The 14,557-nt window shown below is 38.6% G+C and overlaps 2 protein-coding genes across 7 annotated transcripts in view; one reads left to right on the top strand and one right to left on the bottom strand.

Moving 5' to 3' along the window:
• The window catches only part of LOC111150750 (denticleless E3 ubiquitin protein ligase homolog), a 42,912-nt gene extending 29,820 nt beyond the window's left edge, over window positions 1-13,092 (bottom strand). For 2 of the 3 annotated variants that reach the window (XM_022508336.1, XM_022508334.1), the window contains exons 1-7: window positions 12,928-13,092; window positions 7,482-7,607; window positions 6,610-6,708; window positions 5,308-5,369; window positions 5,102-5,222; window positions 2,181-2,246; window positions 638-750 (exon numbers count right to left, since the gene is read on the bottom strand). In XM_022508336.1, coding sequence (XP_022364044.1) covers window positions 638-750; window positions 2,181-2,246; window positions 5,102-5,222; window positions 5,308-5,369; window positions 6,610-6,708; window positions 7,482-7,607; window positions 12,928-12,979 — 639 coding nt within the window. In that variant the 5' untranslated portion in view covers window positions 12,980-13,092. The remainder of the gene's footprint in view (window positions 1-637; window positions 751-2,180; window positions 2,247-5,101; window positions 5,223-5,307; window positions 5,370-6,609; window positions 6,709-7,481; window positions 7,608-12,927) is intronic. The other variant, XM_022508337.1, reaches the window with a different exon arrangement.
• Window positions 13,093-13,321: 229 nt separating this feature from the next.
• Window positions 13,322-14,557, top strand: part of LOC111150708 (integrator complex subunit 7) — a 91,591-nt gene continuing 90,355 nt past the window's right edge. For 2 of the 4 annotated variants that reach the window (XM_022508253.1, XM_022508252.1), the window contains exon 1: window positions 13,326-13,527. In XM_022508253.1, coding sequence (XP_022363961.1) covers window positions 13,434-13,527 — 94 coding nt within the window. In that variant the 5' untranslated portion in view covers window positions 13,326-13,433. Of the gene's footprint in view, window positions 13,528-14,557 lie in introns of all 4 variants that reach the window. The other 2 variants (XM_022508251.1, XM_022508254.1) reach the window with 2 other exon arrangements.

Below are 14,557 nucleotides of genomic sequence, written 5' to 3'. Positions count from 1 at the left end.
GGTATGCAATTGTAAGTCCTAACGTTTTTAATAAACACACTTCTCCAACATACTAATTTGGATCTTACAGATCAGGAATTTTAGAAAAATAAACACATTAAAGTAAAAGCCATGGTGATTTTCTTAAAAGAAAGAAGATGCATAATGGGCAATGTTTAATTTTGAGTACAAGACGCTAGAGAGACATAATATTCTATCTAAATGTTTCAATATATTTAAATATTTTGGCGACTGTTTAAAAAATATTAAAAACTCACAAATTTCCTATAGTTTGTGTAATGTAAAAAACGGGGATTACCTCCCCTTTTAGAAAATTGTATCATGGTATTTAATATGCTTCTTCAAACGATCACCACTTTCCTAATAAATTATGTTGTAGACCGTGTACACACGGAGATCTCTATGGATGAAGCTCAGGAAGATGAATGTTTAATATGTTACCAGGTGACTGTGCTATACACTAGAGTTCGAGAACCACTACTGTAGGTATTGAGCAGTAAATAATAAACCACTGAATAGAGACTCTCATTCACTTAATCTATAGCTCCTATTTCATGCCCAACAAGTTACCTAAAATGAGATCCCATCCTACTCCATGTTAAGATCTGCACACATGTACACAGCTCTAAAACCTTACCACAGAAGGAGCAAGTCCTTTTGAATTCTGTTTCTTCTTAGGTTTTGAAGGAGTTTGCTTGTCTAAAGTATTGTGAGCTCCACTGATTTGATTCACTTGTCTATAAAATCCATCTGAAAGATATTCCAAGCAAACTGATTTAGGTTTCAGAACTTTATTCCTATGCCGAATGTAACATGTACACATAAGATTTCAGAATTAATTATATTCTTAATAGTAAAATTAGAAGCCAGCAGAACTACTACATTACATTTTTGGGTGCCATTATGATGTATACAAGAGAAATAAGCATATGGATATTTATAGCAGCTTTATTCCTAACTGCCAAAATGTGGAGGCAATCAAGATGTCCTTTAGGAGAGGAAAGTAGGAATAAACTGCGGTTTATCCAGATAATGGCACATTGTTCAATGGTAAAAAGAAATGGGCTACCAAGCCATGAAAAGACAAGGAGGAACCTTAAATACATTATTAAGTGAAAGAAGCCAATCTCAAAAGGCCACATACTGTATGATCCCAATTATATGACATTCTGGAAAACGTAAAACGTTGGAAACAGTAAAAAAAAAATCAGTGGTTGTCAGGAGCTGGGGGTGGGGGGAGGAAAAGATGAGCAGAGCAGATTTTTAGTGTTGTGAAACTACTCTGTATACTATAATGTAGGCACATGTCATTACACGTTTGTCAAAACCAATAAAATGTGCAATACCAAGAGTTAACCCTACTACAAAGTACAATGGGTACTTTGGGACATTGGGTGCTTATGGTGTATCAGAGCAAGTGCATCAATTTTAACAAATGTCCAACTCTGCCATGGGATGATAACAGTGGGAAAGGCTGTGGAGATAGAGAGTACATTAAAACTCAGAGCACTCTCTGTATTTTCTGCTCAATTTTGCCGTGCATCTAAAACTGCTTTGAAAAATAGTCCATTAAAAATGAATTATTTTTTAAAAAGATTTTATTTATTTATTTGACAGACAGAGATCACAAGTAGGCAGAGAGGTAGGCGGGGGATGGGGTAGGGGGAAGCAAGCTCCCTGCTGAGCAGAGAGACCGATGCGGCTCCATCCCAGGACTCTGGGATCATGACCTGAGCTGAAGGCAGAGACTTTAACCCACTGAGCCACCTGGGCACCCCTAAAAAGAAATTATTTTTAAAAAAGGAAGTAGGCAGTGAGATGATCACTGCATTTTGCTTAATGACATCATGGGGGCAATGTGAGCATAATTATGTTTAATTTAATCCAATTCTATAAAGTTAAATAACTTTTTAGAAGATCGTTTACCACCAAGCCCACGTACTAATAATCCCAATTCTATCAATAAGTGGCACAGTTCAGAAGACAATGTGAGGTAAATACAGAGGGCAATACTTGGAACAATCACAGTAATCCTGAGAATTGGAACAGTCAGCAGAAGAAATGGGGGATTATGAACATGTGCCCCCTGCCCCCTGGTGGTAACTAGATGAAATCGCCAACTCATTCGCTAAGCATTTGGTGATCCCGCACTTATCAAAATTAAAATGGAACTAGGCTACCTTTTTTGTTGCACCTGGTATCCCAGACCATAATGTTTCCATCTCTTCCACCTGTACAGAAGACAGCTATGGGGAAATAAATAGTTTATCAAGAAGTTAATAAAACCAGGCCAATAATGCATGCATTTCATTTAAGTTTCCTAGAGCATCTATTACATGGTTAAGTATTGTAATTGTCAATTAAAAATCAAACAATTTATGGCTCAACAACAAATAAGAGAAAACAAAGCATCGAAGGGAAAGGATTATAAAGAACTCAAAATGATTATGCTCTAGAGAATAATCCCTCTGTAAATATTCTTAACACCACATAAAATACTACATGAAGTACACATATGGAAAGAATAATGAAAAAGCAATAACGAAAGTATACTGAGAGTTTACTAAGTGCTATACACTATCCCATGTGCTTTGTATACATTATCTCAATTCTTGTTATTAACCCTATTAGGTGGGTATTATTATTCTCATTTTATAGATAAGAAAACCAAGACATAGAGAGGATAAGTGACTTATAAAGGTATTCCTAGAAGAATAAATCCAGAGCCCACTCTCCAAATCTCCAAGTTTCACTGTCTTCAGTATAAAAGTATGTACCAGATCCATACAAAACGGAGAAAGAGGATGCCTCTAGGGATGGAAAGAGAGCAAAGGCACTGAAGAAGGAAACATAGGGGAACTTTAATTTATCTGTAATGTTTTATTCTTTAAAACAAAACAAAAAAAACCTTGCTTCCTGTGTGGAAGAGTGAGCACTTACGAAACCAATCTATCTGCATGATCTAAAGAACGCTGGACAAAGTAGAAAAACCAACTACCTGAGGGCTGTTTAGAAACTCAACAAAAACATGCAATTTTTGGAGGGAAGTCAATACCTGAAGCAAGTGATTGGTCTCGGCTAATTTACTGGCTTTTGTAGTTTTACCTTGAAGGCAGCCACAGTTGCAGCATCGGTACCAGGCAGCTAAGACGCCGATACAGAACCTGCCATCTTTCAAGCCAGAGGAACAAGGGAAACCAGACTGAGGCAACAAGAGCTGCCAGAGCCAGATGAGGGGAAGCCTGGAGAGAGCCAGAGAAAGGCTAACTCTAACACTGTGTTTAAAGTTAGCACAGGTCTCTGGTTGAGCCCTGAACCATCTATGCAAGGGAAAATCAAAAGAGGCTTGTGACTAAGGCTTAAATTAAAGAACTGAGTTGAGATCTGACCTCTCTGTAGGTCTGACAGTCTGCAATTTGACTTTTACTGAGTTAATTCCCTGTTAAAACAAAAACCTTGGAATGCCTGGGTGGCTCGGTCAGTTAAGCAGTTGCCTTCGGCTCAGGTCATGATCCCAGGGTCCTGGGACTGAGACTTACATCAAGCTCCTTGCTCAGTGGGGAGCCTGCTCTCCCTCTGCCTGCCGCTCCCCCTGCTTGTGCTCTCTCTCTCACAAATAGTTAAATAATAAAATCTTCAAAAAAAAAAAAAATCAACAGATGAAAGTCCAGAGAATAAAACCAATTTTGCCCAAGAGTTTAGAAACATGAATAAAACACAAGGGGTTCTATGTATGATTGTAAAAATGTGCCCTGTACAAAGGCATTTGGCTAAAGATCTAAAATCTAATCTGTGTTTACCAACCAAACTATGTGGCCATGGGGGGCAGTGTCCAACCAGGCAATTCATGCTAGAACACTTACAGACTACTAGTAGCCGTGATAAAAGCTACCAGCCCCAATTTCTAATTCAATGCTTTTTCTACTAGACCATATTGGCATAGATTTACTGTATAGAATTTTAAAAATTAAGCAAAGGGAAAAAAAGATAGTGCTTTCTTTTACTGTTATCCTTTAAATAAATTTACCTTTAGTAAGGTTAATTTTCATGCTCTTGCATTATTTTTAGAAACTCAGAGTCAACTCTAACACAGTAGTAAACTAGAACATAACCATATCTAACTTCATATAATACACATGTTAATGAAAACTTATGCAGAGATAAAAACTATGCCATATATTCTTCAACGTTCCACTCTCAAAAGCAAACACAGTCAATTAAAATTGACCTTTTTGGAGTCCAGATCAGCTCAACAACTCAGTTTAATATTTCTGAGTGCTCACGTGAATAAATGAAAATATTTCTTTTAAAAATAGAGTATTTCTTAATGATAAAGAAGACTATAAAGTTTGTCCTGTTATTGAGATTAAAGCCAGATTAATTCAGCCACTTCTTTAAGATGAATGTTTGTTGGTCTATTTGTAAAAAAAAATTATTCAGTGAGAAACTAATGGAGGAAGGAGAAAAGAAATGAAGAGCTAATTCAGACACTCCTAAGTTTTTCCCTAGTGCTATAGTACTGTGCTGTACTATATCATTCTTTAAGTCTTCCTTCTCCGTTATAATAGTAAAATAAATACAGAAAGATCAATTATGAGTAAATAATAGTTGAAAATATACTAGGGAATTGGGCCACTTAAAGTAATTAAATGGTAAGTTTTTAGGTGAGAATCATGTCCATTTTAACAGGTTTCCCACTCCAGCGTCACACTCCACTTAATTAGAATTTTACTAGGAGAGTTAAAGTAACTCATTTACAAATAGAGTTAATCAGTGTTCAGTACAGGGTTTTGACTTTAAAGGACACTCAGAGTTGGACAGAGGTATTATAGCTATTTATAAATGTTTACCTTATCTGCAGGATTATAGAAAAAAATTATCTGAAGATTCTTAACTTACAGGGACAGGCTGGAGATAATATCCATAAGAATGGGACCAAAAGTCAGCTTAATTTCATGGAGGATTTTGGTCATGAGACTCTCAGTCTCAAAGTAGGGAAAGTAGCAACTCTGACACGGGAAAGGGTGGAAACCATCAAAGCTTCTTATTAACACACTGTAAAGGAGGTTAAGGACATGAAAGAGGATAGGCACAGACCTACCTTTCTCAAACTTAGAAAAGGCAACTGACTTAAGGCTGCACTGATGACCCTTGCACGTTCCAATCAGCTCACCAGCTTTTACATCCCAAAATTTGGCTGTTTGGTCACCTGCTGCTGTAACCTTTCAAAATATAAGGTATCATAATTTAATAAATCAATGCTTTATCAGTATTTAACCAGATTCCAGTAAAATGAAAGTCACTTACAAGTTTAAGTTCACCAGGAACCCAGGCCAGGTCAAAGACTGCATTCCAGTGAGCCATCCATTCTAAACAAAAAAAATGGTGAATGTGAAATGTCTAGACTACGTTCAGGGGTAGCCTTGCTAATAGCAGTTTGAATTTCTTAAAAGCTAGAGTGAAAAAATAAAAGTCGTCAGTGCTCTATCATCCATGGGCCAAGAGAACTTGTATACTCACAGAACTTACATATTTCCTTCACTATTGCAGAGAACTATCATTTGATATCAAATTCCTTTTCATGAGGTGACTAGTAATATATTCTCCAAAGTGGAATCTTTCTGAAACATTCTCCAGTTCAAAAATCTTCATCATGTTCTCTGAATGGAATCTGAAGTAGTTTGACATTTAAGGTTCTGCATGCTTTGGCCTTTATCTCTGTTGCACGGTTTATCTTTGTCTCCACATACCTTATTCCAACCAACTGGATCCCTCCCCATTCCATAATTATAGCCTATGCTTTCTTATCTCTAGGCCTTTGCTAATGCTGTCCCTTCCACCTGGCATATCCTATTCTATCTCCACAGGTTTAAATACCACAGTCCCACTTAAATGTTCTCCTCTTCATGAAAAATTGTCCTTGCCATCTTTACCACATGAGAGCTCTCCTTTTGATACCTGTGGCATTTTTTGAGTACATCTTTATCATTTATACCTGTTTTACTTATTTCCACACTTGATATAACTAGTTCCAGATTATTAGCTTCTTAAGTTCAGTATAAATTTGCCTTATATAAGGAAGATGCTTGGTCAACATAAATATTTTAAAGTAATGTTTCCTCCAACCACATTAAGTGTAAAAGATTTAACTTTTTAAAGATTTTATTTATTTATTTGTCAGAGAGAGAGAGAGAGGGAGAGAGAGCAAGCACAGGCAGACAGAATGGCAGGCAGAGGCAGAGGGAGAAGCAGGGTCCCTGCTGAGCAAGGAACCCGATGTGGGACTCGATCCCAGGACACTGGGATCATGACCTGAGCCGAAGGCAGCTGCTTAACCAACTGAGCCACCCAGGCGTCCCAAGATTTAACTTTTTAAAAGAAGAACTGTTTTTAATCCTAAACTGTATTTCTTTTTCAACTTTCACTGAAAGTATTGCCATACTTACAATATTATTGACAGAAGGGCCATCTACCATTTTCTTTTAGCCTGGTCCCTAAACAGACTTCATCAGAAGTGAATATAATTGGAGATATATTCAAATAACAATTTACTTGAAGCTTTATGAATTTAAAATAATATTAAAACAAAAATTTTAGGCCTAGACTTACCTTTGACACACTTCTTTCTAGAGGCTTGCGATTCTGTGTTGTACAATCTAACGAAGCCTTCTTCATTGGCAACTGCTAGTATATGCTCCATATTGGGAGCTAAATAAGAAATAAAGAATACATAAAGAATAACACAAAAATTTTAAAGCTGAGCATAAAGCTATAAAAACAATACAATACAGATTAACTGAAAGCTACAAGTTAAATACAAAGAATCTGAAGAGGGAAGAGGATTCTATCCAAATAGCATTTGATTATGGTAGAGAGGTAATTTGAATTAAACATTGCTTAAAATTGCCTTAATATCTAATTCAGTAAATGATTCAAAACCACCAAAATTATCTCAGATAGTCTCTTATTTAGAGTAGGACTTAAATAAAACAATAGTGACACTGACCAATGGCAAAGAAAAGCATATGATATAGACCACCAGCAGGCTGAGTCTATTAGTTAAATTTCCTTTTCATACCCTTTTACTTTTCCCCTCTCAAACTATTAACAGTGGGGACAAGTACTCCATTTCTGTTCATATGTTCCCCAGTGCATTACAGAGAGATTCCATCAGACCAAAAGGTATATCCATTGGGCAAAACAGTTTTCATGATGGTTGAACCTTTGCAATCCTTTCCCAGTATCCGTTAAAAAGAAAAGAAAAAAAATGCTATAATAGTCTTATGCTTTAGAGGAAATATATAATTATGCATAGAGATTTTTAAAAGTCTTATTTCATAAATCAGAAAACAGCTATTAGAAAAACTCTACCATCTATCTAACCTACTTTTTCTTGAAAGGGGGGCACCCCAGTATATATTTTTTTAAGTATGACATAGATCATTTCTGAGCAAGCCTAGCTTAGATAGTAATTATCTTACCAGAAGAGAAGGTACATCCAAAAGGAGGAACTGGGACTCCTGTTTCTCCATAAGAAGTGTGCTCATCATTACAGTTGCACTGATAACCAGTTAGAAGGGACTGTAGAGGGTACTGGGAAGACCAACCTAAAGTAAGACATAATTCTTTATAGATTTCAATATATCATCACATTTCAATATTTTGAACAAGTGCGGAGGTAAATATTTGTTTTTAAAGGCTTTAATATTTTATGTAAGTCCACTCACTATTCAGGGTCCTCTAAAATAGTTTCTGGTATTCTCCTAAGGGGTCCTAAGGTAGAAATAAAAGCACTCTCAACTTCTGGTGAGGTACAGCTTTGGGCTTACCATCTAAAATGGAGACTCTTGCTGGTACACTGAAGATTTTAAGAAACAAGTGGCCTTTGTACATTAAAAAAGATCTTACCCCTCCTGCACCCTTTGGTGACAACTACAGAACACAACCACAAAAGACTACCATAACCATTAAAACTGCCATTCTCTTCAATTAACATTTTGTTTCCAGAGTTTCTAAAGGATTCTTTTATTTTTTTTATTTTTTTTATTTGACAGACAGATCACAAGTAGGCAGAGAGGCAGGCAGAGAGAGAAAGGAGGAGGAGGCAGGCTCCCTGCTGAGCAGAGAGCCCGATGAGGGACTCGATCCCAGGACCCTGGGATCATGACCTGAGCCAAAGGCAGAGGCTTTAACCACTGAGCCACCCAGGCGCCCCTGTTTCCAGAGTTTCTAAATCAACATTACTCAAATTCTTTAATTACCTGCAACATCATATATAATCCAATTGTCAAAGAGTTAAAGGAAATAATGAATGTAAATTTGCCTGCCTAGCTACTAAAATATTCACAAGAAAATTCTAACTTCACTTCCTTTTTCCAATACTGAAATTCTAGGATTCTTTATTTTTTAAGTTTTTGGTTTTTTTTTTTTTAAAGATTTTATTTATTTATTTGGCAGACAGAGATCACAAGTAGGCAGAGAGGCAGGCAGAGAGAGAGGAGGAAGCAGGCTCCCTGCGAAGCAGAGAGCCTGATGACGGGCTCAATCTCAGGACCCTGGGATCATGACCTGAGCCGAAGGCAGAGGCTTTAACCCACTGAGCCACCCAGGCGTCCCTGAAATTCTAGGATTCTAAAATGTCAACAAGTCACAGTATCTTAAACTATATTAGAGCAATTTTAAAGTGAGGCATTATGTACCCACCCCTAGAGTACAATCAATTAAGCCCTGGTTAGTAATACGGTCAGGGAAGTCTTTAGGTGAAATCAAACGCGTCAAGAGATGAGTTAAGTCTTCACTGAATATACAAGAGAGAGGAAGAAATTCAGGGTAGAGGGAGCATTTATTCTCCTTGGGTCAGAGATCAAATGGGCACTATGGTCCTAAATAAATAGTAAGCCATCTTCAAAGATTTGTTCTATTATTTAGATATATAGGTCAACACATTTTAAATATATAAAAGAAACATTAAATAAATGGTTACTGAGAACTAAATGTTTATTAAGCATCAGAGGAAACAATGAAGTTACAATCTATTGAGAGCTGTTTAAATAATAAACTTCCACATTTTAGGGTACTTTCAATGATCACTTTTCATCAAAAATACTCTTTGGAGAAGACATCTAAGTCTGATATAGCCTCAGACAATTCTAGCTTTGATGTTCCTAGAGATAACCTGAAGGAGTCAGTACAAAAGAGGCAAAGAATACAATCCAGATTTAGTAATTATTCCTGGGGGAGTATTACCTCAAGGCCAGGTATCGTGTAAAATTAAAATTAAAATTAAAATTAAAAGATCACTAAAGAAAGAATAAAATATATTGTAGAGTTCACAAATATCCATCTACAGAATGAATTTTAAAACAAAACCTCTGTATATATACACTTGTGGTTTGGGAATAAAAATAATAATAAGCTAGTGATTGCAACATACAAATTCAAAAGGACCAAATCTTGAATAATTCAGGCAGAACTGAACATGATAAACTTTGGATACCTAATTCTTTACAATTCTTTACAATTTAATTCTTTACAATTAAGCTGACTCCTTCAACTCTATCTCACTGCCTCCTGACTAATATTCAAACACCAACAAACAGCCTAACATGGCTTAATAACTTATCCCTATTTACCCCTCCATTTCTGTAGTTCCTACAACACACAGTTGTGGACTGGTCTCTTGAGCAAGTTTTGGATATGTACTGTGCTATACAGCTTCCAACATGAACAAGTAATTCTTCCCCTCGTAACACTCATTTGGAAAAGCCTATTCTCTCCTCAATGTACAATTTAAGCCCCTGGGATACACACCAATTTTCCAAGGGGTATCCAAAACTCAAAGACATGAGTTTTCAGATAATCAGTTGATACAGGTACATTTCCACTACTGATCTGAGAAGGTTGAGGTTCTTTTTCCTCCTCTCTCTTCATCACTGCTTTTCTTCCACTTTTCAAAAGAAAGGCATTTCCCTGCCCCAATCTTATACCTTGCATTGATCCAAGGTACAAAAACTTCTGGGACTCCAATTAAAAGACAATAGGATAATTCCTTTAATAAAGGCATCATAAACAGCAAAATCCATCTCTTTAAAAAATACACTTCCAATAAAATTTTACTTTTTGCTTCATTTATTTATCAAAATTAAGTCTATATTGTTTTGACCATTTGCATACTAGTAATTGTAACAATTCAATTCAGAGGAAACTCTTGACACTTAGAGCCTTATGATTACAGAAAATACTGAGTTTATTTTTTTCACAGAGAAGTATGACAGCGTGATCAATAAGGATTGAGAATAACTTTTCAAACTTAGACTCAAATTATATTAGGATAAATTCTGTGGGAAAAATAAAGTGGAAATAAAATCAAGGGAGAAAAAGCCACTAGAGTTGACCCTCAAACACAGGTCTGAACTGTGTGAGTCCACTTATCTGTGGATTTTTTTTCCACAAATACAGTAATGTACCTGTATTTTCTCTTCTTTATGATTTTCTTAGTAACATTTCCTTTTCTCTAGGTTTATTGTAAGAATACAGTATATAACACGTGTAACATAAAAAGTATGGGTTAATTGACTATGTTATTGGTAAGGCTTCCTTCCAATCAACAAGAGGCTATTTGTATAGTTTTAGGAGAGTCAGAGTTATAGGTGATTTTTGACTGTATGGGGTTTGGTGACTCTAGCCCCTATGCTGTTCAAGGTTGAAATTTACATTGAAAATCTAGCATTTAAAGAGTTTGTTCATATTTTTAAAAAATGATTGTTATGATCATCAAATCACTATAATGTTCATATTCTATTAGATAAATTTTAAATGACATAGCATTTTTATTTAAAAATTTTAATAAGTTTAAACCTATGATAAAAACTTTCAGATAACAACTTAAAAATAAATAGAAATCAGATTTCCACTTTAGAAAGATTGTTGGCAGTAATGCGGAGAATAAACAGGAGAGGGAAACTAAGAGGCCACTTGGGAGCCTTGTTATAATAAACAAGTAGTTATTAGGGCCCAAACTAGGGAAATGGAATGGTAAGCATAGAACAGATCCAAGTTATAGTGATGAGGCAAAATCAGTGGGAACAGAGAGAGGACAGACTCAAGAGATTTTTAGGGACCTTTAAGGGAAATTTCCGTATCTTGAGGAAAACAGAGGAATTTTGATTGACTCGGGTTTCTGGCTAGGAAGACTAGTTTAAAATAATGGGACCACTTCCAAAGGTAGGTAATATATAGCAGGTTTGGGGAAAAAGTGAGTGCAGTTTTGAGTACTTGAGTTTGAGATGTTTGTGGCACTGACCTGCTGGATAAAGATGGTCACGCGGCTTTTATAGGAATAGATGTAAAGTATAGGGAAGGGAAGGTTGCAAGTAGTAGTGGAAGATGCCCTGGTTGTGGCTCATCCATGAGAGTAGGGAGAAGGAGAAAAGGGGCCTAGAGTGGAACACCAACATGGAAGGAGAAAGAAGATGGTCCTATAGGGTTCACTGCATAATCTACACCAAGGAATGAATTTCAGTATCGGACACATAACCATAAATGAGTATTTGTAATGAGAGAGAAGGGGGAAGTAGACAGAAAGATTGGAGAATTAGGAGAATATCTGTTACAAAATAGAGGCTAAGTATAAGCAGCTTGCCCCTGGGCTTGCAGGCCCCTGGTCTTGCAGGCCGTAAGGAATGAAGCTGGAATTAAACCTCTGGCAGTTTAATTCCAAGACAGATCTCAATCACTGGGCACTCCTGCCAGTCATGACAGAGCACAGAAGTCACCCAAGCAAGTTTCCAGCAGAGTCAGAGAGGGGCATTTAGAGTGTAATCAGAAAGATTATCCGGGGGGAAGTAGGTGAGAACGGATATAAAGCTCCAATTGGAGGCAGGAGGTTGTGGGACTACTCCTCAGTCCACTTCTCCATATCCTCTTCCTAGACCTTTGCCTTAATATAAAAAGTTCCCCTCTCCGATTCTTTTTTGTTTTCCACACGGTTTCAAAGGAAAAGAAGACCTAGTCCATTTTTAAATGAACGAGGTTTCATTTGTACCCAGCCTTAGTCTGGGTAGTAACTCCCTCCTCAGAAACTTACCAGGTTTCAGGTCGATGACACCCAAACCTAAACTCAAAGCTCCCACCGCCCGTCGTTTTACCTTAAGGATGTTTTAACCTCAAGAACTGTAGCGAGGAAGTCGGATTTCCACATACTATGGAAATAGCCCCCAAATCATACCGTTACAGTGAAAAACAAAACAAACATAACGTTTTGATCCCATTTCTGTAAATAACAATACATAGTACCTTGGCACTGAAAAACATTTGGAGTAATCTACTTTAATCGATCACGAGTGGTTATCTCTGGGGGCTGCGGTTATGGGCATTTTTCACCCTGTAATTTCGTATTTTTACGCACATGCAGTAATCAGGGGGAACATTTTTCGGACCATGCTGGAAGCAGATGTTGTCTTCTCGGCTGGAATGAGTTCCTTAATAGCGGATCACACTCCCAAGTATATATAAGCGAATAGTAGGGCTCACTAAAGTTCTACAACAAACTAATCAATGAATCGACAAATCAATCAGCGAACACGAGTCCTGACGATCTCACAAAGCTGTGGAGCCGCGCGCACACACACAAATGCACGCATTTTCCAGTTACTGTGCAACACAGAAGCCGTAAAGAAGGCCGGTCGATTCGACTCTCTTCCCTCCGTCAGCCCACATTACGATTTTAAAAATCCCGATTACGATTAAAAGTGTCCCAAGGGCAAGAAAGTGCAGCTTGTTTCAGCAGTCCTCGCTAACACGAACTCACTCCGGCCATGGGAGAAGTCGGGGGCTGGGACACAGAGTTGGAGTCGGCCTTGGTCCGCCGCGTTGTTCGGGGGAGGCGAAGCCCGCCAGCAAGAAGAAGCGGTTAGGGCCGTTACTCACCATTTCTCGGGACGCCGAACTGGGGCTGGCGGAGCACCGAATTGAAGAGCATCTGGGCCAGAGGAAAAGGTTCAACTGACAGAAAAGCCGTGAAATGCCCCCCAGCTTCAGCAAAAATCGTATCTTGCGCCCCTCAGAACACGACTAGTTATTGCCTCCAACTCCCGCCACTGTAAGCCCCGGCCACCAAACTCCCCGCCAAACTGACGTCACGCCGTCTGATTGGCTCCCGCGGCGGCGTCCGGGCGCCTCCGAGTCACTTCCCCCTTCCAATCCCCGCCTCCTTTTCTCCGAGCCGCGGGAACCCAGAGTTCAGGAGATCCCTGAGCGCCTGCGCGGGGGGCCGCAGAGGCGCTGGCGAACGGCGGGGTGACCAGGACGCATGCGTAACAGGGCTTGACAGAGCGCGGAGGAAAAATCCGCGAGAAGGTGGTGGAAGAAGATGGCGGTGCTGGGGCAGAGTTTTCAATCTTTTTAAATAGGCTAGTCGAGTGACTATTCGGGTCATGGCGTCAAACTCAACTAAATCTTTTCTGGCCGATGCCGGCTATGGCGAACAGGAGCTGGATGCTAACTCTGCCCTTATGGAATTAGACAAAGGTATTCGAAAGAGCGGGCTGAGCGGGTGAAACGGGCGTGGGGGGCAATGGCGCCACCAGGCGGTGGTAGCCGTCCGTCAGGCGCATGCGCCTAGCTTCCTGGGGCGGGGGCGAGGGCGGGCACCTATGCTTTCCGAGAGTCCAGAGCATTTGCAGGTTTGGGAGATTGCAGGAAAATTGCAGCGTTGCTATTTTGGCTTTGCACCAGCTGAATAAGTAGAGAGCTCCGGTGACGGGCCGTGTTTGACCGCTTGAGGGCACAGTCTCCCGATTTTCCAAGCAGTTTGTAAAAATGCTACATTTAAATTGTGAAATTGTTTGTCGGTAGGTTCAGTTGAAACAAGGTCTTCATCAAGAGTGCTGAATATTAATCTTGCACCCACTTTATAACGATGTATTTTATTTCTGTAACTCTTACCTACGGGTTACTAGACATTAAATACGACCAAGAAAATCCGAAAAGCATAGCTCCTCTTTCGTGTAAATTCCACGAGTTCTGTTTTCCTGTGGGAGGAGGGGTGGGAGGTGTAGGGCCGCTTGGTGTAGTGAAAGGAGCTTGGGACTTAGAGTGAGTCGAATTCTAGTGCCACCAATTTTATGATCATGGGCAGGTCACCCAACTTCACCCAACCTTGTCTTTTTTGGCTGCAAAGTAGGTCCAGTACCATTGAGCTTGCAGGACTGTTGTAATATTAAGTGATATAATTGTATGCAAAAGAATCCATTATTAAATGCTAAAACAGATATGCCTTCTTAGATAAGGCTATGGAAGGCAGATGTGAATATTTGACAGTAAAGAACTCAAGTACTTCTTTGTTTCAGTGATTTTTATTGAATGGGGGAAACATTTGTCACGTGGTATACAGTTAATTCTTCATTAACTATAACCAATATATAATACATTGAGAATTGGGACTACAGATTAGAAGGATCTGTCTTGAAGTCCACTTTGAGCCGGTTCCCAGCTAACTTTTTTGGGATTTCATTTTCTTGTTTTCTAATCTGTAAACATTTCTAGTGGGTAGGTCTAG

This window comes from Enhydra lutris, unplaced genomic scaffold, assembly GCF_002288905.1.
Source record: "Enhydra lutris kenyoni isolate GAN:26980312 unplaced genomic scaffold, ASM228890v2 scaffoldscaffold24, whole genome shotgun sequence".
Taxonomy (NCBI): Eukaryota; Metazoa; Chordata; class Mammalia; order Carnivora; family Mustelidae; genus Enhydra; species Enhydra lutris.
The sequence above is the reverse complement of the archived record's forward strand: the minus strand, read 5'-3'. Positions and strand labels throughout refer to the sequence as shown.